Source organism: Marmota monax, unplaced genomic scaffold (genome assembly GCF_021218885.2).
Source record: "Marmota monax isolate L192 unplaced genomic scaffold, Marmota_monax_Labrador192_F-V1.1 WCK01_AAM20220418_F8-fsc00020, whole genome shotgun sequence".
Classification (NCBI taxonomy): Eukaryota; Metazoa; Chordata; class Mammalia; order Rodentia; family Sciuridae; genus Marmota; species Marmota monax.
This window is the reverse complement of record NW_026692912.1, coordinates 4,247,325-4,274,919: the sequence shown is the minus strand read 5'-3', so window position 1 is coordinate 4,274,919 and position 27,595 is coordinate 4,247,325. Positions and strand designations below refer to the sequence as shown.

The window sequence follows — 27,595 nt, the reverse complement described above, 5'->3', positions numbered from 1 at the left end:
TATCCTCTGGTGCCCCAAAAGGGAACAAATGGTGCCTTCTAGCCTCCAAATTTTGCTCATTCCTACCAACCTCGTTTGATAGATGGAGTAAGAAAACCAGCCAATGAGAGGTACACATAGTGGCCTGGGAACCAGGACCCCCAAAGGACACAGGGCTTATGAGCAGAGCAGTCTAGATTTGAACCCATGTCTGTCCCCACTCAAATCATTTATCTGTAAAGTGAGTATCATAATAGAACCTATTTTCTTTGAGCTGGCTGGATTTCTTTTCCCAGTGCTGGGACTCAACCCGTGGGCCTCACATATGCAAAGCAAGTGCTCTCCCGCTAAGCTGCAACCCCAGCTCTAAACTGGCTGTTTTAAATGAGCTAATAACCCACGAAAAATTGACAGAAGAACCCAGACAAGTGCTTGGGTCTGGCTCAGTGCTGAGCATCGCTGCAGGACCTATTCCGGGGGATCCAAGAGGCAGGACCACAAAAGAATTGTGGCTGGCTGGGAGCTGTGTTGGTGAGAGGCACTTGACTAGGGAGTGGGGTGTGGAGACCCGTCTTCTGTACCCTGCCTCCCTCAGCCAAGTCAGCCGCAAGGACTGTCCCAGAGGCTCTGGGTGAGAGAGACAGAACCAGCTCCCTCCTGCATCCCTGACCACTCCCTGTTGATGACCTGGAGAGAGGAGGGGGCAGCCTGAGCCCACTGTCCCCTCTGTGTTCCTCTGGCCCCTCCTCTGCTAGGTTGGCAAACGTGTACATGGTGATCATAGAAAGCTGAAGTGTCGGGAAGCAGCAGAGACATTCAGTGCTCCTGGGGGAAGCGGTCACTCTTGACTGCTGTGGAGTCCTACGTGCCCTCTCCCCTTCCAGTCTGTTCTCTGCTCTGCAGCCCAGGGTCTCTCAGAACACTTCCTGTTGCTCTTAGAATAAAGACAGAGTGCCTCTCCCTGGCGTCTCCCTGTGGCCCATGGGTACTCTGGCCCAGTCTTCCCAGCCCCGCCTCGCTGTGCTCCTGTCAGGGCGCTGTAGACCCCGAGGCCAGTTAGCGTCCCCTCCTCCCCATGACTGCAGATGCCTCCCTCACCTTCCTGAGGTGGGTTAAACTGTCTGCTATAAATGGTCATGCCACCAGAGCACTCTCCTGATGGCGCTTTTCTTGGTGGCAGTTTTGCAGTTAATTAGTGTAATTATTTGTATTAGTACCTGTCTCCTCAGCTACACTGTGAGCTCTGAAAAGGCAGGATCTCTCTCTTTTTAAACTTTCTCTAAGCTGTGTTTTTTCCTTTTAACTTTCTATTTTGACCTAATTCAGACTTACAGGAAAGTTAAAAGAACAGAACAAAGAACTCGCATGACCTCTTCAGCCCGATTCCCCCCATGACCATTTTACCCCATTTATTTTTTCTTTCCATGTAGATGTTTTTGTTCCAACCATTGGAGGATCACCGAAAGGCTCTTCCTTTCCCCTTCAATCTATTTCCTAAAAAGCAATGGCACTGCTTACAAAACTACAGAATGCATTTTAGAATCACAAAATTAACATCATTACAGTAAGTGCTGGGACCTAACCTATAGACCGTCCTCAAGTTCTGCCAGTCATCTCACAAATGTCCTTTTGGTAACAGAGACCCTCCCATCATGCATTGTATACATTTGCCGCGTCGCTTTGGTCTCCTTTAAACAGTTCTTCAACCTTGCTTCGTTCTTCATGACCTGGACGATTTGGGAGAGCATAGGTTGGTCATTTGGTTTCATGCCCCTCAATTTGGCCCTATGTTCTAACTCACCCGTTGTGTCCCCAGCACCAAGCACAGTGCCTGGACCGTCCAGTGCACTTGGGTGAGTAGTGTTGGGTGAGGGGAAGGAGAGGCTGCGTGGTTTCTGGCCTCCCCCATCTCTGCCTTTTTCCTTGCTGAGGGATGTTGTTATTTGTTGCAGTCAAATGTAAATTGTTTATAACAAAGAGAGGTTTCCTCAGCAGAGAGAGAGCCTGCTGTCCTTGCAGGTGTAGAAGCAGATGCTGCAGGATGGCTTGCCGAGAGAGATTGAGAGAGAACAAGGGGACATTTGAGGAGGGCCTAGACTCAGACTGGAGTCCCCTCCCGGCCTGAGCCGCGCTTTCTCACTGGACCTCTAACTTCAAAGGCTTAGCTGCCCAGGAATAAGGCATCTCAACTTCATCATCCAAACAGGACCTTTGGAGAATGAAAGGAGGTGCTGTTAATAATTGCACATGCTGGACAGGCCTCAGCCGGGACTGCCCTAGTCAACTCAAGTGTGGCTTTGAGATTTAGGATCAGTGCTGCAGGACTGTGGAAATCCCTCTGGCACTAGAAACCTCCTCCTGGATGAGGACCACAGTGACCAGTCTCCCCATCTCCCTGGCATTGCACAGGGGCCCAGTGTTCATGGCTTTGGTCCCACACTTCTGTGGCACCTACACCCTGGGTGTCCCCTCCCCAGCTTGCTCCTGTCATTGCAGCCTCTTTGCAGCCCTCCCCTCAGTGTGCTCCTTCCTGCTACTTGGTCAGGGAGCCTCGCTGTGTGCAAGAGGATGGGCATTCGGTAACTAGTAGGTGCAGAAAGGGACTTGGATGCAGAGAAACCAGGCAGGAAACCAGCCTTGAAAGATCCTGGTGACAGGGTCAGTCTGGGGCCATTTTTTGGGAAGTCTAGGATCATACTATCAAGTGTGCAGATGCTGGGCTCCAGGATCCATGCAGTCAGGTTCTCAGAAGAAAATGCTAACCCTGACTTCCTGGGTTAAGAAGTGGATGAAGATGTGACGATATGGAGCTACTTTCTGGGAAGCATCCCAGTCATGTGGACCTCAAGGACATTGTCGGGGCACTAGAGTGTTTATAACTCTAGGCCCCAGCGGCTTTGTTGGAGGAGCCAGTTAATGCAGAACGTTCAGTTCTTAGAGTGCAGTGCCTTGGAAAGGTTGCAAAGGCTTTCCAGTTAATGTGCTGTTAGATTTTACTACTTAAAAATGTACTTGCCCTCCCAGGCACAGGTAAAAGCATTTAGTTTGGGGGCTTTTTTTTAATAGAACAGAGTCACACAGTGTCAGAACTGAAAGGGACCTTAGAAAAGCCTTTTCTTCTTTTTATAGCTGGGGAACCTAAGGCCCCGAAAAGGATGTGGCATACCCAAGGATGGGCAGTTGGCCTGTGGCAGATCGGGGGTGGTGCCCAGGGCTTACAGTTTCCAGCCCCCAGATCTTGGGTGTGTTTTTAGATCTCACCCAAGCGAGAGTATCAGACAGGATATACATTTTTCTTATTTTGTTCATACCCTTTGCCATTTCTCTTGCCATAAAAATACAGCGTGTTGGTTTTGAAGCAGTTATGCATTTCTTGTTTTATGTAGAAGTTCCTAGGTTGTTTAATTTTTTTTCCTATTAAAAAGATTATAGAGTTGCCATTGAAGCTCTGTATTCTTTAAGAGTGCTTCTCAAACTTGCACATCAGAGTCCCCAGGAGGACTGGGCCCCTGTGTCCACTCCCAGAACTGCTTATTCTGTTGGTCTGAATCAGAACCTCAGGGGGGACTGGAAAATTTGCATTTCTCTCAGCGCTCAGGAAGTGGCTGGTGCAGGGACCCTCCTTTGAGGAAGCTCCCCCGCACCCCCCCAGTGCTGGTTGCAGATAACGTGTTCAGTGCCTGGCAGCCTCAGCCACCATCCGGTCCTCTCACCTGGCTCTCACACCAGCTGACCCGACCTTCCTGCTCTCCCCAGGTCTCCTTGTTGTCCTCCCTCCGGGTGACCTCACCACCCCCTCCAGTTGCCTGTGATGCTGGAGGCTTCTGAGGGCCCCCCCTCCGCTTGTTCCTTTTCATTTTCTGGCTCTTCTTCTCTCCTTCCTTTTCTGAAAAAAATAAATGTCTCTGGCTCCAGCTTATCCTCCTCCACTGACCTCCTGCTGCCTGGAGGGAAAAACCTTCCCTCTGGGGGACAGCCTCGCCTTGGGGTCACTGCCTCACCTCCTGGAGGGATGGTCCACAGCAACTGTGAAGGACTCGCTCCTGCCATTCCATTCCAGGAGTCAATTTTATCCCTATAATGAAGGAAAGATATAATTTTAAATTTTTGGTGAAATGCACACAGATTCATCATTTCACTGTGGTTTTAAGGGTACAGTTCAGTGGCATTCAGTGCAGTCACACTGTTGTGTGATGGTCACCATTGGTCCACAGAGCTCCCTGCGTCTCCCAGAATGCATGCTATGCCCATTAAGTGGTCACATCACTCCCTCCCTCCCCAGCACCTGGCGACCACCTTTCTACTTTCTGCCTCAATAAATGCCTCCTGTGAGTGCCATGGTACCCTGCCCTTTCTTGTCTGGCTGATTTTTCGCTGAGCGTGGTTTAAAGGCTCATCCATGTTATAGCTGAGTCAGGATTTTCTTCCTTCTAAAGGCTGAATAATATTCCCTTTATGCAGTTGTATGTTTTGTTGGTCCATTTACCCGTTGATGGACACTTGGTTGCTTCTGCCTTTTGCCTATTGTGCATAACGCTGCCACAAGCGTGGGTGTGCAGAAAGAGATCATTTTGATACACTTGAAACCTCAGGTGGAATGTTGAGGTATTTGTGTAGCAGCCTTAGCCTCCTCCGCAGCCCACAGGCACCAGATTTCCCCTTCCTGCCACTTGACTGACACTCCCTTTGCGGACATGGCCAGGGACTGCTTACTTGTTAAGACCAGAGCTGAGTTCTCATGTGTCAGCCTATTTGGTCTCCTCGTGCCAGGGCTTCTGTGATGCTGTTCTTCTCCTACCCCGCAGCCTACCCTGACTCCTCCTGTGCTTTTACTTCCTCCGTCCTCGTTCTTACTGTCCTGCAGGCCATCTTAGCTCAGTGCTCCCGTTTCTGTCGCCAGGAGCTCCCACGTCTGTGCCTTCAGCCTGGTATCTCTAGGAATTTCTGGTTCTCAGGACATCACTTCTGAACATTTCCCCATGAGTGTCCCCAGGAGTGTCTCTGCATGTCTACAACAGACTTGTTACCTTCTTTCTTAAAAGTGACCTCTCTGTTAGCGATGGTCTTCCAGCCTAGAAAGCCCAAGGTCAACCTACTCTGGTCCCCGACACCTGCTCTGGAAAGATCTTGCCGGTCAGCCTCAGCACCCCTCCTCCAGCCTACCCCCTTTTTCCATCGCTCCCCAAACTGGCTTTTTTTTCCACATGCTTCTCCCGTTGCCCCTGCCTTTGCTTATGGTCACAATAGGCCTCTCATGCCCCTCTTTCACATTGTCACCAGAAACTGTTCCCCCCAAAAAGCATGTGGATCACCAGATGTTCCGCAGGCCCTGAACTGCCTCTCTGTCTGACCTTTCTTCCCCGTCTTTCCCCAGCCCTGCACGCCATCCCTCTAAGCCAGGGCTTCCCCAGCTTGTGTGTTAAACTGCAGGTGCACATTAAGCAGGGGTGGGGTGCGCCAGTGCTCTGTGCGCATGCCAAGATGTGGTCCACAGACCACCATAGAGGAGCAGTTGGACTCCAGGACACAGCTGTGTTTCACAAAGCGCCACAGCCCTGTTTGCCGCCTGTTGATAGTATAAGAATTTTTAAGTTTTGTGTTCTAAATTTTTTGTTTCATGTAAAGTTGATTCTAAATGTTTTCAGTCATAAAGGCAGATTCCTCCTGGCATGATTATTTGCTCTTGAAAGAAATTTTTTTGTTGTTGTTTTTAAAGAGTTGAAAGAATTTTCAAAGACTAAGAAAATCCTTTGCGACTGCACTGGGGTGGGAGGGTGGCTTGTGAGATGGTTTTCCCTGGACAGGGGCTCTGTCTTGTGAGGGGCTTCAGGGCAGAGTGCTCTCATGCTTAGCCCTGTCCCGCAGGGCCCAGTGCGTTGTTGGGGGAGTGGGGCTGGCGGACGTGAGTTTGGAAACAGGATTTGAGACGGGGAAGACAGGGCTCGGTGGGGAGTCCTTCTGGGGTAGTGATTGAGAGGGTCAGGGTACACCTCATGGAGGGCACAGCAGGCCTGGCTGGGGACTCTTAATAAGACTGTGCAGTTGAGGAACCAGCTGAGGGAAAGCCAGACATTCTGGAGGTTTCCCAGGAGGTGGGCTTTGTCCTGGTCCAATAGGGAGGGGTCATGGAGGTGCAGACTGGGCAAGGTCGAGCAGGCAGCTGATGGATGGAGCTGATTGTGTTTGCAACATCTGGAGGGATAGGAACAAGTGCCAAGTGGTGATGAATCAGGTCTGCAGGGTGAGGGATCGGGATGGACGTCAGAGAAAGAGATTGGCGATTTGGACTACTGTTCAAAGACTTCATCACTTTCCTGACCCTCTTAGGTCTGCCCCTGCGGGGCTTCCACACCTGGACTCTGGTGCTGCACCACTCCCCTTCTATCCAGGTACCAGCCAGTGGACTGTCCCCCACTTAAACTGTAGACTCCCTGCCTCAGGGCGAAGGCTTTGCCCAGCAGTCGGCTCTGCCAGGTGTGGTGCTCAGTGTTATCTGTGTACAGGTTAGAAGCCCGGACCATCGCCAGCCCCCACTGCCCCACTCACTCAGTGGCCTGTGTTGAGTCCCGTAGGGTCTCAGTCTCCACATCCCATGCAGGAACAATCGAGGCACCTCCACCTCACCAGGTTGCATGACGATTGCAGGATGACACAGTGGCACGTGCTGATTACTCAGGCAGTGCTGGTTGTCAGCCAGTGCCTGCCATGTGACATCTGTCCCCCATTTGAGCCAGCGGTCTTGGGGATGGAGAGAGCTGTGGTTTGTGCCTGGGCAGGGCAGGGCAGGGCTGTGGGTGGACACTCTGAAGGTTGGCATTAGTTCCCTGTGTGGGTGTTGAAGGCGCCAAAAGATGGCAACTGGTAACAGAAGCCAAAGCCTGGGAAGTTGGAATTGGGAGCAGAGCCTCTCCTACCAGACGAGTCTGTTCTGGGGGCTTAGAGTGGGACCGGTGGGTCTGCAGGCTTGACACACACTCGGTGCTGCTGGAGCTGCTGGTCTGGAGACCATCCTTTGACTGGAACATGATTTATGGTGGGGAGGCTAATGGAGAGAAGGTGGAATACAGATCCTGCATAGACTGTCCTTTCCTGAACATCCATACCTATGATCAAGTTTAATTTGTAAATCCTGAGTTCATTCGATCCCCAGAAACACACACACACCCTCCAAATTTTGAATTATTTCTGGAATTTTCCATTTAATATTTTCAGACCCAATTAACCACAGGTAACTGAAGCTGTAGAAAACCAAGGAGCTGGCCTAGGGGAGCGGGTACAGTAAACCCAGTCTTCTGCTTGGCTCCTTGGAGACAGCTTGGTGCACCCAGGTCTGGAGCCTGCAGGTACAGTTGGAGTTAAGTTGTGGGTGATGATGGACGTTCCCAGGAACTTTGGATCCAGTATGGGGCCATCTGATTTTGTTGACTGGTACTCCCTCCTTCTGGGTCTAGCTTCACAGTTAGATTCTCCTTAGAAGGTGTTGCTTTCCGCCCCAGGCTGAGCTGGGTTGTACCCTGGACTAACATAGCCCAGCAGCCAGTGGCTCCTCTGTCCTTGCAGCACTCACCACACTGAAAAGTGATTTTTCCGTCCCACTAGCCCTTGAGTTCCCAGAGTGCTGAGGCCTCAGCCAGCCTCTTACATACCCCCAGGGAGCCCGCCTCAGAGCCTGGCTACAGTAGGGGCTCATAAATCCCTAAGGTGTCATAGAAAGGGACTAGGGCAAATACAGAATTTTAAAAGGGAAGAATGTGTGCATGCTCTGACCAAAAGGGAGCAGGGGAGCCCCAGCCCTGAGCCAGGGAGACCCGCCAGTAGGGCCTCAGGTGGGATATCAGGGATGTGGAGCCAGAGCTGGGCTGTGCATCTCCAAAGGAATGGAGGGTTCTGCCAGGGACCAGGGTGGGAGGCAGAATGGGGATTTCAATCAAAAGCCTGTACGTTGATCCGAGAAGCCAGGGCAAAGCTGCTTCTCTTCTGCTGTCTTGAGGAGAGGATAGTGCTCAGATGTAGGTCACTGAAGAACAAAAATTCTCTCCCTGTGCTTCAGGGCACCGCCATTAGCAGAGTCTGGGGCCAGTTCACAGACCTCAGTGCTCAGGGGGCACTTTCAGCCTCTTGTCCCTGAGGAATAGGCAGAGTCTCAGGGAGGTTCAGTCACTTGCGCACAGTTGCGGAGTGGGGATGGGCGGGCAGTGGGGGCCTTGCCTCTGCCACCCAGGAGCTGGGACTTGGAGGAGCAGGTGCAGAGTTGGGAGGGCTAGGGGGCCAGGTGCTTGGGGGCCAACCCCAGAAGGAGGGAGCGGGTCAGGTGTAGGCAGGGTGCTGCCTGTGGTATGTAGAGTGAAGTTGGGAGGGCTAAGTCCTTGAATGCCCTGTGCACCCGTAAAAGCATCTGGTGACCACTTTTTCTTTAAAGTTCTATCAGTTTGATTTCCTTTAAACTCATTTATTGCTCTTTGTAGAAATGTCACACTCCTTTGTATTCTCTCAAATTCCTTTGTTCTTTTAATTAGTTCTGGCCTGCTGAGGATGTGACTTTATAACCAGCCTTTCTTAATATTCTAATCACTTTCCATGTCATTTTGAGGTTTTCCTATGGTTATTTTTACGGCTCACTTAAGTGGCTGCCTGAAGTTGGCAGTTAGCTTTTTTGTTTGTGATCTCTAAGGGGATAAGTGTAGCTGGGGAGATCTTTGCAAATAACACTTTTGTGTGTGTGTGTGTCTGATAATCCTGACGGTAGGTTCCTGGGAATGGAATTAGTCACACCACCTCCCAGCGCAGTTGGGATGGAGTGAAGCGCTGACACAGGCCTTCTCAAATTGCAGGTGTAAGCGCTGCACGCATTAGTTGATCGTTCATTCGTGTGTGCATTTATTAAGCACCTGTGGGTAGAGACTTCCTTTTCTCTGGCCAGGTCAACAGAGTGGCCGCTGCTTGCACCTTGGGCTTGACAGCTACGTGTGGGAGTGTTTGACTACACATGATGTCCCTGCTCTCCTTGTCCTTGTCACAGCCCAGGAGTCCCATCAGCCTGTGGGTTCAGAAGTAACTTGTTGCCTCCATGCCATGGGGCCTGGCAGCAGTCACCTGTGCTTATGGAGCCACCTGCCTTCCCTCTGATGCTCGGCGTTAAGGCTGAGTGTGTCTTTTCCATCATCCCTGTGTCCTGCAGAGACTGATCAAGCTAGGGACTGCTCTGGGTCTAGGGAGTTAGCAGGTCACTGATGAAGTCCAGCCGCTGTGGAGCTTACGTTCTAGTGGAGGTGGGGGCATAAGGATGTGGGAATCAGGGCAACAAATAGTTAATAAAGGTGGGCAAAGGACAGTGATCTCGGGAAGGCCACCCTGATAGGCAGAATCTAAGCAGACACAGGAAGGAAGTGAGGGAGAGGGCCAGGGGTGGATCTGAGGGAACATCGTTCCAAGCAGGGGGAACAGCATGTGCAAACACCTGAGATGGGAGAGTCTGGCCCAACCTGGGAATGGCCTGGGGAGCTGTGTGGCTGAGTAGGGTGAGTGTGGGTGTGTGCTGAGGACAGAGAGGTGGCCATGCAAGGTCCTTGTGTAGTGTAGTGAGATCTAGGACCTGGGGTTCACGCCTCTCACCCCTAGTTCCCTGTTTGGAGGTTTGGGAACCAAGGGCCACCCCGCTATTCAAAGCACTTCAGACTAAGCTCATGTATTTTTGCAGCTTCTCTACGTGGGTGATTCCTGCGAGTTTTCCGGGGAAGGTCCTGGCAGTGGAAGCCCTTCCCTCACTTGCCCTTCAGCTTCCTCATCTGCACAGTGAGGAGCAGCCGGTGAGGGGACTGGTAAGGGTGGGCGAGCCTTCCCGGGCTGGGACCCTTCCTCCTGTTAGTTAGAGATGCTTGTTCAATCGTGGGTCATTTTAAGTTAACTAATAGGAGTGTGTAAGGGCCATTGCTGGTACATATGTCTGGCCTGTCTGGTTTGCTTCTTGTTGTGGAGCATCTCCCAGCCAGCTGGGGTGGTCTTGCAGCAGTCAGGAGAAGCAGGTGGAGGGACGGGGCTTATCTGTCAGTGAATTACTGATCACCTGCTGGGTGTGCTGGGGGTAGGGTGCTGGTCTTCTACAGGTGCAGACCAGCCTTCATTACTACATACAAAAAGTAACTCAAAATGGACCAATGACCTAATATAAGTGCTAAAGTCTTAAAACTCTTAGACAAAACAGGAGTAAATATATCTTCATGACCTTGGATTCAACAGTGGATTCTTGAATATGACGCCAAAAGCATAAGCAACAACAGCAAAAAATAGGTAAATTGGACTTCTTCAAAATTAAAACTCATTTGCACCAAAGGGTGAAAGGACAACCTACAGCATAAGAGAAAATATTTCAAATTGTAGATCTGGTAATATTCTAAATTTAAAGAATTCCTAATGCTTGACAAACCCAATTAAAAAATGGGCAGAGAGCTTGAATAGACATTTCTCTAAAGATACACAGATGGCCACTAAACCCATGTAAAGATGCTCAGCATCCCTAATTGTTATGGAAGTGAAAATCCAAGCCATGAAGAGACACCACTGCACACCTGCCATAATCAAATAAAGAAAAATAGCAAGTCTTAGCAAGGATGTGGGGAAATAAGAAACCTCCTACATTGCTGGTGGAAACATCAAGTGGTGCAGCCTCTGGAGGAAAGTTAGGGTCCTCAGAAAGCTAAACATAGAGCTGGGCATGGTGGCAAATACCTCTAATCGCAGCAACTCAGGAGGCTGAAGCAGGAGGACCACAAGCTTGAGGCCCTGAGCAACTTAGCGAGACCCTGTCTCAAAATTAAAAAAAAAAAAAAAAAGCTAAATATAGAATTACCATATGGCCTAGCAGTTCCACTCCTAGGTATATACTCCACAGAATTGAACACAGGGACTCAGATTCTTGTATGCCTCTGTTCATTGCAACTGTAGCCACAACAGCCAAAAGATGAAAACAAATGATTATTGACAGATGTATTGATTTTTTAATATGTATATATTTTTAGTTGTTGATGGACCTTTGTTTTAATTATTTGTATGTGGTGCTGAGACTCGAACCCAGTGCCTCACATAGAGCACTAGGCAAGTGCTCTACAACTGAGCCACAACCCCAACCCCAGATGTATTGATGTTTAAAAAACAATGTCATGTAGTCATGAAAAGGAAGGAATTCTTGCTATGTGCTAAAATAGGGGAGCATCTTGAACATATTTCGCTGAGTGAAATTAAAACACAAAAGGCAGATATTTGTGACTCCACCTCTGTGGGGATAGCTAAAAGGTAAATCCATAGGAGGCGGAATCGGGGATGTATTGCTTAATGGTACAGAGTTTCTGTTTGGAGTAATGAAAATTTTCGGGAAATAGTGGTGACAGTTGCATAAACATTGTGTGAATGTAATTAGTGCCGCTGAATTGTACTCTGTAAAAGAGTTAAGATGGCCAACTTTAAGTCCTGCATGTTTAAGTCCTGTGTATTTTAAAATACCATCGTTTTTCAAAGATCACAGTAGGTGTGTCTGGGAGGAGCCCCACAGGTCAGGAGCCCCTGGGTCTGGACTCCGCTCTGCTGCTGGGGAACCTTGGGTGCCAAGCCTGGGGGTTCCTTCTGATGTGAGACTCGAGTGGGGTGGCAGGTGTGGGGTGCCTGCAGTGGGTCCTCGAGATGCTCCGAGGATGCCCTCGTGGCCCCCCAAGTCCATCCTTCCCAGTGTAAAAGACTGCTGGTCTGGTAGACAGAAAACAGTAACTGTGATGATTTTGCCCAAGTCATCCTCAGTTTCCTGTTCGTCTGATGTGCCATTTTTGCCTGGGTGTTGGTCTAGCCCCTTCCTGTCAGTGCCTGCCCACTCATCTTTGGTGTTTTTGCTCTAAAGCAGGGCTTCTCTGGGCCCCACAGCCCTGTTTGTGCCTGTCCTTGGTCACATGCTACCTCTTCCTCCTCTGGGTTCATTGTGGATTCTTTTGAAATCCGAGCTCTACTGATTAGGAGTCATCTGAACACCCGGCCATGGTTACGTGCACCCACTTGGTGGAGTATTGTAAAACCATAACAGAAAAGGTCAGTGATGTGTTTGAAAAACCTGGACAAATGTTAGATTGTGATAATGTGAAAGAGGAGAATATACAACTGTAGAGACGTAGATCACTGCTTTCTAAAAAATACACCCCAAGCAAATAAGACCGTGGCTTGTGGTGCTGGAAGCTTGTATTGTTCAGGTGCTCGGAACCACCTTGAGTTTGCACAGCCATCAAGGTCAATTTCCCTCGGCCTGAGCATCTCCCAAGGTTGGTGTAGACACTGCGATGCTGTCTTGGGTCCTCCTGTCCCACCCAGGGTGAACCCTCTAGTTTATTACCCTTGCCCCAGGACTACCTTTACTAGATCCTTGACTTAGAGCCTGCAGGTGTGCCCCTGAAGTGACAAGCAGGGTGTGATGGAGCTCAAGTTCAGAGGGTGGGGATGAAAAGGGGCCTGGCAGTTCTGAGATCCCTGCAGGCAGGTGCCCGCAGAGGGGGTACTGGCTGGGCTGGCTGGGTTGGCTGGCGGTGCCCGCCCTGCACTCAGGACCTCCTAGAAGACAGCCACTGGTCACAGGGGAGGAGGGGCCCAAGGTCAGACCTGGACCTCGCCTCAGGAAATGGGATGGCCCACTCTGCTCTGGCTACTAATAATTAACCCAGGGATGGCTGCCTGTCAGGCCGGAGGCCTTTAGATGTCACGTGATGTGCTCCAGCCACGCCTTTCCAAAAGTGAGAGGAAGTCATTTACTACATTTTCTCCATTCTGAAAAGCCCTTGTCCACATCTTAACATTTCTGAAATCCCTGTGACCTTCACAATCAAAGGGAATTTGGGGTGTCCTGTTTCTTTAAAGTATTTTTTCTGAAACACCTGTTAAATCAGTTGTGTCACCTTTCAGTAGAGGGAATATGGTAATAAACACCAAATCATTACTCAAGTTTCTAATGTTGCAGAATTAATTAGGGGGAAACAAGGTTTTCTGGACCATTTCCTTCATAAAAGGAAATTTACCTACATATGAGCCTCAGGGAGTGTTTATAAAGATTATCTCAAAAGAGTAAGAATATACCTGTAGTCAGTAAATTACAGGGATGGTAGTGATTAAGTATGGGGCCCTTTTTACTCCCAGTGAATCACCTGTAATTCACCTTCTTCCTGGTTGTGTAGGTCAGTAAACTCGAGTTTGAGAGGTGTGTAATGCCGGGAACCAAGTTGGGGCTTTTGATCCGTATCTGGATCTGTGAGATGGGAACAGCGGTGCTGCCCGCCAGGCCAGTCCCAATCGGTGGTGTCAGGGGTGATGGGTGTGAAAACATTTGGAAAACTGAAGTCCTGGAGGACCAGAGAATGTTGCTCAGGACAGAGGCCCCAGGCTGGGGGTAAATGGGCCAGGGACTTGGGAGCAGAATGGGTGGAATGTGTCTGGTGGACCAGGCCCTGCACTGCATGGGGTGTGGATTGTTTGTAGATGGGGAAACCGAGGTGTAGAAGGTCAGTTTGTCCAGGGCTGTGTCAGCTTATGAGACTGGAACCCAGCTCTGGCTTTTTGTCTTCCAACCCTTGAGTTGGCCCTGGCCTGCTGAGAACCCTGGCCAGCCAGAGCCTCTAGGCAAAGATGCTCTTGATCCAAGTTGCCCAGTGCTCTTTGAAATCAAGGAAGGGGTTGTGTTTGTCTCTGTGGCTTCCACATTCCACATTGGGAAGGCCTCAGTCCAAATAGATGTAACCACAGAAGCAAGGAGATATGCATATTTTTAAAGAGCTTAAACACATCATTTTTATTTTTAAAAAGTAATTTTGTTGTTATTTATTTATTTATGGTACCCTCAATGGTTGAGGGGCACTCAACCACTGAGCCACATCCCCAACCCTAATTTGAATTTTATTTAGAAAGAGGATCTCACTGAGTTGCTTAGTGCCTCACTTTTGCTGAGGCTGACTTTGAACGCAGTCCCCCTGCCTCAGCTTCCCAAGCCACTGGGATTACAGGCATGTGCCATCAGGACCGGCTATTTTATTTTTTTATGTGGCGATGGGATTGAACCCAGGGCTTCATGCATGCTAGGCAAGTGCGTTACCACTGAGCTATCTCCCCAGCTCCTCTTTTTTTTTTTTTTTTTAAGTGACATCTATACATTCGTGTATTTCATATTGTATGTTCTAAGATATTCAAAATGATGTTTTGATAATACACATCTGTTTCATTCAATTATTCCTAAGTATCGTTGTTCTGATGAGCACCGTCATATGATTTTATGTCTTCTATGGAGTTGCTTTTCACCTGTTTTCTGAACTCATTTTATCAAGGCACCAAGCCTTGGAAATGTGAAAAAGCTGCATAAAAAGACATTTTATCTTGGTTTCTAGAGGCATTGGCAACTAGCAGGGTTAGTGTGCCCAGTATTACCCGCGATGGCCCTGGGATCGAAGCCTTCCAGGCAGAGGACTCTTGCTGGAAGGAGCCTTACAGGCTTCAGCTGTGAAGCCCAGCCCAGGAAAAGCAGAGCAGTGACTTCGCAGGCCGATAAGTGACAAACAGGAGGGTGCTTTGGGGGCCAGGGGAGCAGTAAGGGCAGAAGTATTTTTCCCTTTTTTCCTTGAGATAAAATTATGGTGAGGGCTACTGGTGGTGAGGATCGGGTTTCTCTGGCCAGGCTGCCACTGGCTTTGGATTCCTTGGCAGGAACAGTCTGGCGGGATGGTCCCTTTGTAGGATTCCAGCCTCTTGGCTGGGATGCACTGCGATTAGCACATCTCAAACCTTTCAAAGTGACTTTAGCTGTTTTCTTTTCTGAAGTCTTCTGCTGCTTTTGGCTGTTAAGGGGTGGGGGCTGGAGCCTAAGATAGAAATATCCTAGACTGACACCCAATTGGGTGTGTCTGTGCCTGAGGGCAAATATTAGCACAGTATTTTTGTAAAGTTTATGCAACTTGATTCATGTCCCTGTAGAGTAAATTTATTCCATCCTGTTTTCCAGTCTGTTGGGAGCCTCGTGGAACTATTCAGAGGGAAAATGAAAAGAGGTTGGTAGCTTAATTTTAGGTAGAAGCTGCTAAATATTGAACATATTTCATAGTCAGTTTTTGAGCTTTACAGATGACTTTATGTCTCCTCCCTGTTTCATGGTTTGATAAACCATTTTAGTTTTTCCCAAAAACAAGGTATTCATTTAGAATTTCCCATGAGAAGTCCATCCGTGGAAGGAAATCTGAGTTTGAACAGTGGTGTGCTTGAATGTGGTTTACATGTACAGAAATAGCCCCTTGGCACTTTGGAAACAGAAGTCGCTGTAGAATCCCAGACCTGGAAGCCTGAAGTTCATTGGTCTCGCCCTCTCCTGTGTCAGTCATCCCTCCATAGCCTTCTCAGTGCAGGTCTCATCCAGTTCCTCTGCTTGATGGCCGCTAGGGACCTCAAGCTCCCTGCCTTTCATATATGTGCTTTGTTCAAAAGCATTGTTCTTCTGTTGAGAAATCTGTTTTTTGAACCCTTGAGGTTGAAAAAAAAAATCAGTCTTATGATGGTATCTAGTCTGCATGTATTTTCGCTCCAGTGCTTAAAGCAACTTCGGAAAGCAGGGGAATCTCCCTTCTTTCATAGAGAAGGAAACTGAGTCTCAGAGATGGGAAGCGATCTCTCAAGTTCATCTCTCAATAAGTAGTCAAGCTGGGGTTCCGACCCAACCCACAACTTCTGATTCTGAATCTAGTAGCCTTCCAGAGCCTACCCTGAACCCTGATTTCTCCCTTAGGTTTCTGAAGAAACTGATCTTATCCTCCCTGAGATTTCGCTGGGATTTCAGTTACTTCTGACACTTGTGCTGAGTCTCTTTCCATAGACTTCCTAAACGTGCCTGCGTTTCCCCTCCAACCTTTGCACATGCAGTTTGCAGTACCTGGAGTCTTCCCAGCCAGTTTCCTTTTATCTGACAAGATCCCTGTGAACCTGAGTGAATGGTCCTGACCCTCCCCCCAAAGCAAGGCCAGAGCCCTGGGTGTTCCCAGTCCCCTAGGCTGCCTTCTCCCCCCAAGTTGACACTTGGGCACCTCTGCCTTCCCTACCCCCACCTCACTTCCTGGCCTGGCCGGCAGCCAGGAGTGAATTGAGTGAGTAAATGGCCCGGAACTCCTTTGCCAAAGTAATAACAAAGGAGGCTAAAAGTAATTATAAACAAGATCTGCTGGTCTGTGAGATTGCATCTGAGTCCCTAGTTTAGCTGGTTGCACAGAGGCTGTGTGTGTGTGTGGGGGGGGGCTCTTGTGCAATGGTAAAGTCCTGGAAGTCATTCTCTGCAGCCCAGCACCACTGAAACATGCCACAAGCCATTTTCCCCAGGAGGCAGGTTTGCTGGCCCTCAGGCTTCTGGGTTCGTGGAGGGGCACTGGTGGGGAAAATTTGCAGTCCCCGTTCAGTGACTGCATGGACGAGACCCCTCTCTGCCCTTCTCCTTTCTCCAAAGCCACACCACGCAGGCCACCAAAGCACCCTGTGTGATCCTAGAAGCGACCCTGGGAGAGTTGAGTCCTGTGGGATGACAGGGTGTGCACCTCAGCGGCACCCTAACTCTTCCATGAACACTGAAAAAGTAACTTCTGAAACTCTCACTTAAAGAAACCTCATGAAAATGCTGTCTAAGTCAGGAGGGGTCACCTCTGGAGGGAAGGAAGATCTGGAATAGGACGCGAGGGGGCTTCTGCCAGGTGTCCCGAGAGCAGTACACTGAGGATTTGTGCTTTTCCTCTACAGGAAACTTCAAGAAAAAATATATATATATTTTAAAAAAGAATCCAGTGACTGCATGTAGAGTTCTCAGCGTGAGCGTGTGCTCCTGGCCGGGAGCAAACCTCGCCGAGGTAGCGCCCATCCCAGAGCTGAGCCCTGGGCTCCGCAGCAAGGAGCTTGATTTCTCTTTATAGCAGTTTTGGCCTCTTCCCAAAACTGCCCTTCAGAGAGCTTAAAGCTACTCTTGTTATCCTCCCAGTATCAGGTATAATTTTTTATTTTGTTAGTTTAGCAAGTGTCAGTGCTGTCTAACCTATAAATAAAGCCTATAAATAAATCCGCACTCCATAATAAGAAAACTATTTGACATTTTGAAGTTGTATGAGAACAAGGGTGCTAATTATGGGTCTCGGTTAGAATACAACTGATCCTACAAATTACTCTACCACTGCTTCCCAGGGGCGTCCCTCAGAGATCCATTCCCTGAACCAAGTATAGGACCCACAGAGCAGGTGACGTGCTCCCAGGAGGGTGCTTCTGAGTACAAGGATTAATCACTGCAGGATAGTTGGAGTATTGACCTGTGTTGTTAAAGTGACTTGTGTTTTATACCATTGTGGTAGAGAATAATATGAAGTCTTGAGCATTACGTTCATAAATGCACTTTCACTTAACATGATTTTAAGTACTTTTACAAAAGCATGCCCAAGTTTTTAAGAAGTTTTGCACACCAGTAGTTGAATTGGGAGTAGTTACTATCATATTCATCAGCAGGTTTTAAGTTTTAAAAATATATATATTTTTTATTTTACTTCATTTTCTTTTACTTTTTGCAGTACTGGCGATTGAACTGAAGACCTTGCGCATGCCAGGCAAGTGCTCTTCCAATGAGTTACATAACCAGCCCTTCAAAATGTCATTTTAAAATAAATGTTTGGGTTTATAGGTTCATGATAAATTAGTATACTGGCTTTAACATTATGCAGTATGAACTGGGCACAGTGGTGTACACGTGTAATCCTTAGCAACTTAGGATGCTGTGGCAGTAGGACCACAAGTTCAAGTCCAGTCTTAGTAATAGTATTATCCTGTGCCCCGCAAAAAATAAATAAATAAAAAGGACTGGGATGTAGCCCAGTTGTTCAGTGCTCTGGGTACAATTTCCAGTACTGTAAAAATAAGTAAAAAATAAAAATATTGAAAATGCCTTGCTTAATGAAAAGATTTTTTTTATTTACTATGTATTTAGTAGAGATTGTTTATATTAAAAGCTAATTTTTAAAATATATATATACATATATGTATGGTTATACAGTGTTGTACTACTTAGGAAATTTTAAAAGCCACGAAAATGGAAGAAAGAAACAGAAGGTAATGTTATCAATTTAGAAAATTTGACTCACAAGGGAAGATATTAAATACCATGTAGCAGTTGTAGGGTGATTTTGTTATCAGCTGCATATAATTTAAAATTAGTAAAGTGAATGTACTTGGAAGTATTTTCTAAGTTGTATGGACATTTCACAAATTCAAACTAAAATCACTTGATTTTTAATTAGTTGGGCTGAATTTTATTAAGAACATATGCAAAGCCTAATTAATCACCAAATGCATTCATCTCTTTCTTTCTTAGCTATTTTTTTTAAGACAATGCTAGTTGGGTCTTTCACCTATTTCTGAAAAAGGAGGTGCTTTATGCGGTACTGTGGTCATTTTGTCATATTGGGTATGATGAAATGTCCAGAATTGGTGTCTGTGAGTAATGCCAACTATTCTTGAGTGAACAAGACGAGACATCTGGTTATGTAAGAGCAAGTGACAGAGCCCTTGTTGAACTAGCTTTCTTCTCTATTTTGACAGCAGTGCTAATCCTAGCACTGACATATAGACTGGGAAATCTGTTACTTCATCAATAACTATTTAGGGAGCACTTCTCCCACACTGAGTGATAGACAGCTGCTAAGCTATGGAAATTTTGTAGTTTCTAAAATATAAACAGGAAAACTGACATTAGGGCACCAACCCATCCACCACCCCGGCTATGTGTACAGACGATCAAAACCGAAGGAAGCCTGGAGATGGTCTGGTTGAGGGTTTTACAGCCTGTGGTGCTCAGGTGCTTCACAGTTGTCTTTCGGTGAGGGGTGAGAGGGGCTCTGCTTATTAAAAATGCATCTTCCGGGGCTGGAGATGTGGCTCAAGCGGTAGTGCGCTCGCCTGGCATGCGTGCGGCCCAGGTTTGATCCTCAGCACCACATACAAACAAAGATGTTGTGTCCGCCAAAAACTGAAAAATAAATATTGAAATTCTCTCTCTCTCTCTCTCTTAAAAAAAAATGCATCTTCCATATGACAGGTAAAATAGAGCACGATTCCAGTTTGCATCCTGGATCAGAAGAATAAAAGGGCATCACCCTAAACAATTTGCAGGATTTTAATGTGGACTTCATATTAAAGTATTGAATCAATATTTTATATCTTCACTGTGATAATTGTACCATGATTATGAAATGTCTTTGTTCTTGGGAGATATATGCTAAAATATTTAGAGGTAAAGGGTTATTACATCCATAGCAAGTGGTTCTGAGAAAAGTGTGGGCCATGTGTGCTCATATCGGTAATGCAAAGGTAAAACGGTAACAGGTGGATTCAGGTTAAGAGAGGCATATGAGGTGTTTTCTTGCAATTCTTCTGTAAGTTCAAAAGTTTCTATTTTGAAAGTGCAGCTTCCTGGGCCCTTACTGAACCAAAATCCCTGTGAGCTGTGCCCAAGAATCTATCTTTTAACCAGCTCCATTTTTTAAAACAATATATATTTTTACAGTTTGATATCTCTCTCTCTCTCTCTCTCTTTGGTACCAGGGATTGAACTCGGGGGGCACTCAACCACTGAGCCATATCTCCAACCCTGTTTTGTATTTTATTTAGAGACAGGGTCTCACTGAGTTGCTGAGCATCTGGCTTTTGCTGAGGCTGGCTTTGAACTCAAGACCCTTCTGCCTCAGCCTCCCGAGCCTCTGGGATTACAGGTGTGCACCACCATGCCCAGCTTGATCTCCTCTTAATTGTGCTAATAAATGATAAATTTCTGCTCAAAAGTTTGTAAGTTTTATCCTTACAAGGGAATACCCACTTCTTTCCGAGGAGCTTAAGGGATACTGAGACCTGGCCTGGCCTGGACCTTGAAGGTGCCCTGTGGCAGGTGGAGACTGATTGGAGAGTGTGCTTTATGTTTTCCTGTTTAAGCACCAGAAAGTCATGAAAGTGGCGAGTGATGGTCAGGACCCTGGTTGGCCCCTGGAGACTTGGATAAAGCAAAATGCAGCCCAGCCTCTGTGTTTACAGTGAGAAAGCAGTCCTGGCACTATCTTTGCATTCAGTAAAAAACTTATCTACAGTCATCAAATGCTGGTATTTGGTGAGAATTGCACTTGGCTTGATGAGTCATTGTCTCACATGGCTGATGGCACATGTTCTTTTCCATGCTAGAAATGTCCCTCTCCAGCAGATCAGTCATCTGTTGAGGTTCATAAATAGCAAAAACATAAACGAAGGAGTAAGAAAGAGCTTTCCTGAGTTCACAAGGGAGGTTGAGTTAGAGAGGGAACTGGGCCACAGAGAAGGCCTTGGATACCGACCTGGAGAGGATTCCTGGAATAAGTTGAAATGCCAGCGATAAAAGAGCAGAGCCATTGGCTTGAAGAAGTCCTGGGCTGGAGGCGAAGTGTCTTCCTCTGGTGGCCACTAGGTGGTAGCATTGGCCTAGGTCAGCTTGAAGACTTGCTCAGGTTGGTTCCTGGAGCAAGCCACCCCAAGATTCTCACAAATTAGGTGTTTATGAGTCAAGACTACTTTCTTCTTTATTTTTTAAACCGAAACTTACATTCTTGAGTTAGAGACCTAAGCATATTTTTAAAAACAAGGGTGGGGGATAATTTGCATTTCCTTTTAAAATGATTCAAATAGAGTTGGATTGGCTGTCTCACTGGTGTGAGCTGCTCGTCCTTCTTTCAGTCTGTGGTTCATTGACTTCTGAAAGAACTGAGTTCTGCAGATCAGCATGGAGACAGACCCTTAAGAAACAAAGCAGCGCCATAACCTCTCCTCCAAGGCTGAGGGCAGCCGGAGAGGGACAGTAGTGGGAGCCAGGTTATCCAACCCTCCCACCAGGGCCCTGGTGTCCCTCGTGCCCGGGGTGTGGCGATTTGTGCCAAGGTGCCCTTGCATCTGGTTCCTTTGAGTTTGTAGAGCAGCTCAAGGGTGTATCACACATCTAAAAATTCTGCCTTTAGCTCTAGTAAGCACTTTATTTAAAGGAATAAAATTTTAAGGAATGAAACATTTATACTTCTATAAGGTATTCGACATCAAGATAGCCCTACAAAATCTGGGATCTGTAGTCAGCACCTGGTAGCATCAGAAGCTTAATATAAATAAAATGTCTTTTATTGAGTACACAGTATGTGTTCCACATTGGGCAGGTGCTTTACATAAGCTATATCTGACTTCAGGTATTTAGTGAGCCCCTGCTGTGTGCACAGTGAGATGTTGCCTCTTCCTATTGTGTTTTCACTGAAAACTGTGTTCACAGAACAACCTTTACTGGCTAGTGTGTGAAGCATTCTAAAACTTAACTGTTTGATTTTTTTTTTTTAATTATGCAAAGAATAGGCTTGGCGTCCATGTTCTAAGTGGCTTCAGCTGTGGCTGTGATCATTTGTGGTCACAGAGGCCAGTGTGTTCCTGTTTGAGTTGTGGCTTTGTTGAGAATTAAGAGGCTCATAAAGGAAGCCATAGAAACCCTGAGTTCCCCAATTGCCGTGGTACAGGAAACAGGACAATTAGCATTTATTGTCCCCATTAGAGTGTTTAAGATACACTTTCAAGACAATCTGAAAACATCACGTGGCTCGATTATGTGGTCGTTCAACATCAAGCACACTCTTGTCAAGGTTCCCTTTAGGAACAATTGTAGGAAGAACATTTTTGCAACTTTCATAAAATACCTTTCTATGGTTCCAAGCCCTTTGTGTGACAGTCAGAAGTGGATACAGGGAGGGAAAACCCTGTCTCCTCTGGTTTATTTGGTCCACTGGCTGAGTGGCCATGCTGGGAGCCATCCTTAGCAGTGGTTAAATTCACAGGTGCCACAGGTTGGGGTCGGGATCCCATGCTGGCATCACTGTGAGGAGCAGTTTGCAAGTCCTTGCCCACGTGACTTTCATTGCAAGCTCCTGTTTGAAGTCACTGTAGGTTTCTTGTCCCGGCCACTGTGTGATCAGCTCTGCTTAAGGTGCTGCTCTGCAGAACTGCCCCCCAGCTTCTTCACAGGCCCCACGGTGAGTGGCCTAGATTCCACCCAGCCTCTGTTCCCAGCCCAGCCGTCCAGACACTGTCTCTCCACTGCCTGGCCCTTTGTTGGAGGGCCTCCCAAAGGGAATGCCATTGTGTGCCACACCCCAGCGTGCTGAATCACCCTGGGGCGGGGCCAGGACAGGAGTCATTTTTGAAAGCCCCCCCCCCCCATGCTGATGTGCACCTCCCACCAAAACCACACTTGGAATGATTCTATTGTATCTTTTATTTTATTTTATTTTTTTATTATTGTAACCCACCTGAGATTCTTAGACAAGAGCTAAGCAACAAAACTGACATTTTAAATTCAATGTGGGTTAAAGCATTATGGAACACATTTGTTGTCTTTTGGTAACTTTTTGTATTACTCAGAACATGCATCCCTGCTTCTGATGACATTTTCAATGAAAAGGGCAAGGTGGAGGTGTTGGGGTGGGTGGAATTTTATAAGTGATTGAATATGTTTCTCTGCACTGCCGGTCCCAGGAATTATTTTTTTTATTAATATTCGAGATTTCCTGTCACTGTCTACAGAAGAATGTTGGTTTACCTGGAGCTTCTCAAATACGTTGATAAGAGACCTTGTCTTCCTGCATGTACCTTCTACACAGTTGTCACATTCTTTGAATTTTCTCTTTCTGCACCAGGATGTATCTGTAGGTCTCTGAAGCCTCATTCTCAGGTCCGCACTCTGCTTTGTCCAGAGCCGAGTTAGTTTAACAACCTTTGCTAGTTTCCCAAACCTCAGTCTCTGCCCTGACATTTAGTGCTGATTTTCCATTTATCTTGGACTTGCTCCTTTTAGGGCAAACGCTGGATGCGTATCTTGGGCATCACCTGGGAGACTGAGGGACTGCTGGCACCCCCGAGTCTGCATTCTCATCAGTTCCCAAGGACCTCTGTGTGCACGTTGCACTGGGACACACTGGTCCGTGGGGCATCTCCCCTCCACCCTCTCTCATCCCATCCTGTCTCCTGCTCCCTCCCATCCACGTTTGTCTCTTGGTTGTACCGCTCTTGTTCCAGACTGGAAATCGTGGCTTTGTTTTCTGTTTGATTCTTCATTTCATTTTCTATCCGTTCAGATACTGACTGACTGCCTCCCAGAGCTAAGTGTTAAAGATACAGTCAGCAAAACCAGACCTGATTCCTGCCTTTGTGGAGCTCAGTGTCTAATGGGAGAAGCAACTGTTAAATACTCACTGAATTGTACGTGTGAAATCAGGATGAGAACTGAAGAGAAAGCAAGTCGTGCAGACAGTACTTGCGTCTCAAACAAGGGGCAGCACATGCAAAGGCCCAGCTCAGTAGAGGAGGTTTATAGGGGATTAAGAAAGGATTTACTTGCCCTTAAGACCCTCATCTGTGTTTGCTCTTCCCCCTAATCCTGTCAGATCTACATCTTCTCTGTTCCTGGGATTGAGGGCATGCCCCTCTGCACTGGGCTGCTGTTGTTTTTAAAAATTTATTATTAAATATAACGTTGTACTAGTTTTTCATCACTGTATTAAAATACCCAACACAGGCTACAAATGAAAAGAAAAGGTTTATTTAACTCAGTTTTGGAGGTTCAGGGGCGTGGCGGTAGCACTGACTCAGTTCTTTGCTGCATCACAGCCTGGGGGATGGCAGTGGCGGGACCGCAAGGGTTGCATCTCAAACCAGAAGAAGAAGGAGGGGACCGATAGTGTCAGGCCTGTTCCTTTAATAACAGCCCTCTGGAGAAAGCTACCAAAGGGGTCTCATAAGAAAGACTTCACACTCCCAGTGATCTAGGGACCTCCGGCCAGACCCCACGTTCCAAAGTTCCACCAACTCCCAGCAGTGCCACCTGGGGGCCAACCCCTCAATCGCAGTGGAGCCCCTGGGGACACACACTGTATTCAAAGCATAGCAAACTTACATGCAGAAAAACGTCCGAATCACGAATGTGATGGATTTTCAGAGTGAGAACAGGAGCATGTTAGCATGCGCACCCAGACAGGCTGTGGAAAGCACCAGAAGGCTCCTTGGGAGCACTTTGGCACTCTGAGCAGAGGGACTGCCACTCTGCCTTTGATCCGCCTTGTTTGATTTTGCCTGTTTAACTTTATGTAAGTGTAGCGACATGTGACCTGTTGTAACCATCTTCTATTATCCAAGGTAACATTAGAGAAATTCTTTTCTCGTCGTGGATGGCAGCAGTAGTTCATGTCTGTCACTCACTTTGTGGTAGTGCCCGGTATGACCACCAGACCGCAGTTGGTGGGTTCTATGGTGGATGGCCATTTAGGTCTTTTTCAGTGGGAGAGAGGCACTTTTTCAGTGTGGGACTGCTATGGAGATTCTCGCATGTATCTTTTTGTGAATAAATGTACATTTTTCTGTTGGGAACGGACCAGGTCTGGGATTGTCTTGTCACAGAATGTGGATATGTTCGGCGTGGTAGATATTGCCCAGCAGTTTCTTGAAGCAGTTGCTCTGATTTATGCTCCTGTCAGCAGTGCGTGAGCGACACCCCCCACCCCTCCACAGCCTCCTAGGAGGTCATGTGACCTTCAGGCTCTGGGCAGGTGTGTGGAACTATGGCTTTGTGGTTTCATTTTGCATTTCTTTCACAAATCATGTGGTTGAAAACCTGATTATGTTTTCTTCCCATTTTCTAGTATTTTTTTTTCCTTACTGAGTTGTAGAACACTTAATGCAGTCTTTATAAATCTGTATGTTGCAATTATATTCTCCTCTGGGTTGTCTTTTTACTCTTCTAAGTGTGCCCTTTTAATAAGTACAAGTCTTTCATTTTAATACCATCCAATTTATCAGTAAACCTGTTCATGTTTTAAATCATATTTAGGGCACACTTACTTCTGTAAAACCTGAGTGTAGACTACACAAAAACGTAAGACAGCAAAACTTAAATAAGAAATCTAAAGCCTGGGAAGTTAGAAGAAATTAGAAGAAGAAATAGACCTGTGAGATAATAAGACAGACAAATAAGCCATGTAATTCTACAAGCAGGTTATAATTGAGCAGTCCATTTTGCTTGATCAATGCAAGTGGAAACCTGGTTTGTGTACACTTTTCTTTACCTGTGAGTTTCTCAGACAAGATTGTATCAAAAAAAAAAAAAAAAAGAAGAAGAAGAAGTTTGAAAACCACCAAAGAGAATAGAAAGATCACCTGTGAAATGATACCTCAACAATGTGAACGGTAAGAGAATCACCCATGTCAGCGTAGACCAAAGTGTACACATCTGAGGTGAGCTTCAGAAAATCACATTTGTCTTCCTCCCAGAAAGACTCTCGAGAGAGATGAACAATAAAATTCTTCAAGTTAGCAAAAAGAAGACGGAAAAAAAAAAAAGCCAACAGTTGTGAAGGGCCTGGGTAGGCTAAGGTGTTCACAGGTAGCTGGTAATTTGCACATGAACTCACTGACCGTGTGTTTCACCTTACAGGTTACTCAACGATAGTTATGACCTCCCGGTTACGCGCGTTGGGTGGAAGAATTAATAACATACGCACCTCGGAGTTACCCAAAGAGAAAGCCCGATCGGAAGTCGTCTGCAGCATACGCTTTTTAGATGGCTTGGTCCAGACCTTTAAGGTTAACGTAAGTTCTCCATCTTTGCTTTCAATGCATTAGTGCTCCAAGGAAACGATTCTCATCTCTCAGCTTACAAAATGAAGAAAAAGATGATTTTTAAGATGAAAGTTGAGATGTCAGGTCTTGTCTCTTGAGACTGGACTGGAAATACTCCTGGAGCCGTATCCCATGCCTCGCTGTTGCCCTCTCCTTTGTGACGTGAACCGTAGGGGTCTTGGCTGCTGCTGCTCCTGTGAAGTCCCCGCTGACCTCGTGAAGCAGAGCTGGTTCTGAACAGTGGTGCCCTGTGGGTGCCTCCTTGGATCCCACGTCACGCTGCAGTTTTAAAACATGGTTATAATTATTAGATTACGTGTCACCTACTAAACTGTGGGCTCCTGGAGGACAGGGAGGGTGTCCTGCTGGCACTGGGCTAGGTACACAGCAGGTGATCGTTAAATGTGTGAATGGGTGGGTCCCAAGATGGGCAGCCTCGTGGCAGGAGTCCTGGAGATCCTGGCTTTTCCCACTTAGCCCTTGGCCGAGCCAGGGTTGGGAACAGGCCTCCAGGCCAGCAGCTGTCAAATGTGGGGACCGTAGCAGCCCCTGCTGGCCATCCACTCTGGTCACTGCCTGCGGTGACCTTTGCCTCTCTCCCATCTTCTGGCCAGTCCTAAAGGGGTCAACCCCAACCTTGAACCTACCAGAAGGCCTAGTATGTGAGGAAAGGTGTGAAACAGAGACATACAGGAGAACAGTCTGGGGACCCAGAGCCCCTGCAGCTCCCACCCACCCACAAGCTTGCCTCCTGGTGACCCCAGGGCCCGGGACCTTGGTGCAGGGAAGAGGAGAGGAGCCTAACAGCATCATGGGTGCTCTGTCTTCTCCCAGACTGGGAAAAGACCACCACCAGGAGCTGGGCCCTGGGCATCTGCCCAGGAGAGGACGAGACTCAGGTTATGGGCATTTGGTCGCTTGACCGCAGAATGGAGGTGGTCAGTGGAGACTGATGTCCTCCGGGCTCTAGCTGCTTCCTCAGCTCCCAGACCTCCAGCTCCTCCCTAGGGTCCAGGAACCATTCTTTTGAGGGTGGGAAATATTTTTGTAGCAAGAAAGGAAAAATCTAGCAGGGGACTTCAGTTGTCTAGTTAGTTGTCTCCAAAGTCTGATTGGGGGTTCACATAAACACCTGCGACCTGGTTGTTGTTGTTTTGTTTTGGTGCTGGGGATCCAACCCAGGGCCTCATGTGGGCTGGGCAAGCCTCTGCCGCCCCCTGGGGAGGGGTTTGTGATGCTCCTCACGCAGTCTCCTCATATGATGATGCTTTAGGCCCTTTTGGCAGGGTCTGGCACGTTTCCTCCAGAAAGCAGCTACTTTGGTTCTTACGTAGAGTTTCGTTTTTAATAATATGAAGCCCTGAGAAGGTCACAGGTGTTGGTCTGGATGCTGCAAGGTGACCGTGTAATATGTGTCTGACTTCCTTGTTAAAATCTGTTTGTGTTGGGGGTATTCCTCTACCATATGGCTTCTTCCTGATCAGATGGTGAATGTTTGATAGTAGGTTACTCATTTATCCATTCAGCACTAACTATGGGCCAGCCTTTGTTCTGGTTACCGAGAAAATCATAGTGAGCAAAATAGAGCACAGTCACTGCCTCTTGAAGTTTACAGCCCAGTGGGAGGAGATGGGTGGGACTGTCAGTTTTTAGACATGATTGGGAAGCCTCACTGGTAAGATGAATGTGATTGTCTGGAGGAAGCACATTCCAGGAAGAAGGAATAGCAGTGCAAAGGCCCTGAGGCTCCTGAGGCCCATGTAGTGAGATTGTGGAACAGTATAGATGCCAGTGTGTCTAGAGTGGAATAAGCAGAGAGTAGCAGGAGATACGGTCAGAGGGAGAACAGGGGTGAGAATGCAGTGGGGGATCATGGAGAGCCTCT

General features: G+C 47.4%; 1 protein-coding gene across 6 annotated transcripts in view; it reads left to right on the top strand.

Annotated features, from left to right (window-relative positions):
• Ptpn3 (protein tyrosine phosphatase non-receptor type 3) overlaps positions 1-27,595 on the top strand; it is a 148,609-nt gene that overhangs the window by 43,518 nt on the left and 77,496 nt on the right. For 4 of the 6 annotated variants that reach the window (XM_046451393.2, XM_046451395.2, XM_046451399.2 and 1 more), the window contains exon 2: positions 25,526-25,680. In XM_046451393.2, the coding sequence (XP_046307349.1) occupies positions 25,526-25,680 (155 nt within the window). Of the gene's footprint in view, positions 1-9,687; positions 9,786-17,570; positions 17,607-25,525; positions 25,681-27,595 lie in introns of those variants that run through there. The other 2 variants (XM_046451397.2, XM_046451394.1) reach the window with 2 other exon arrangements.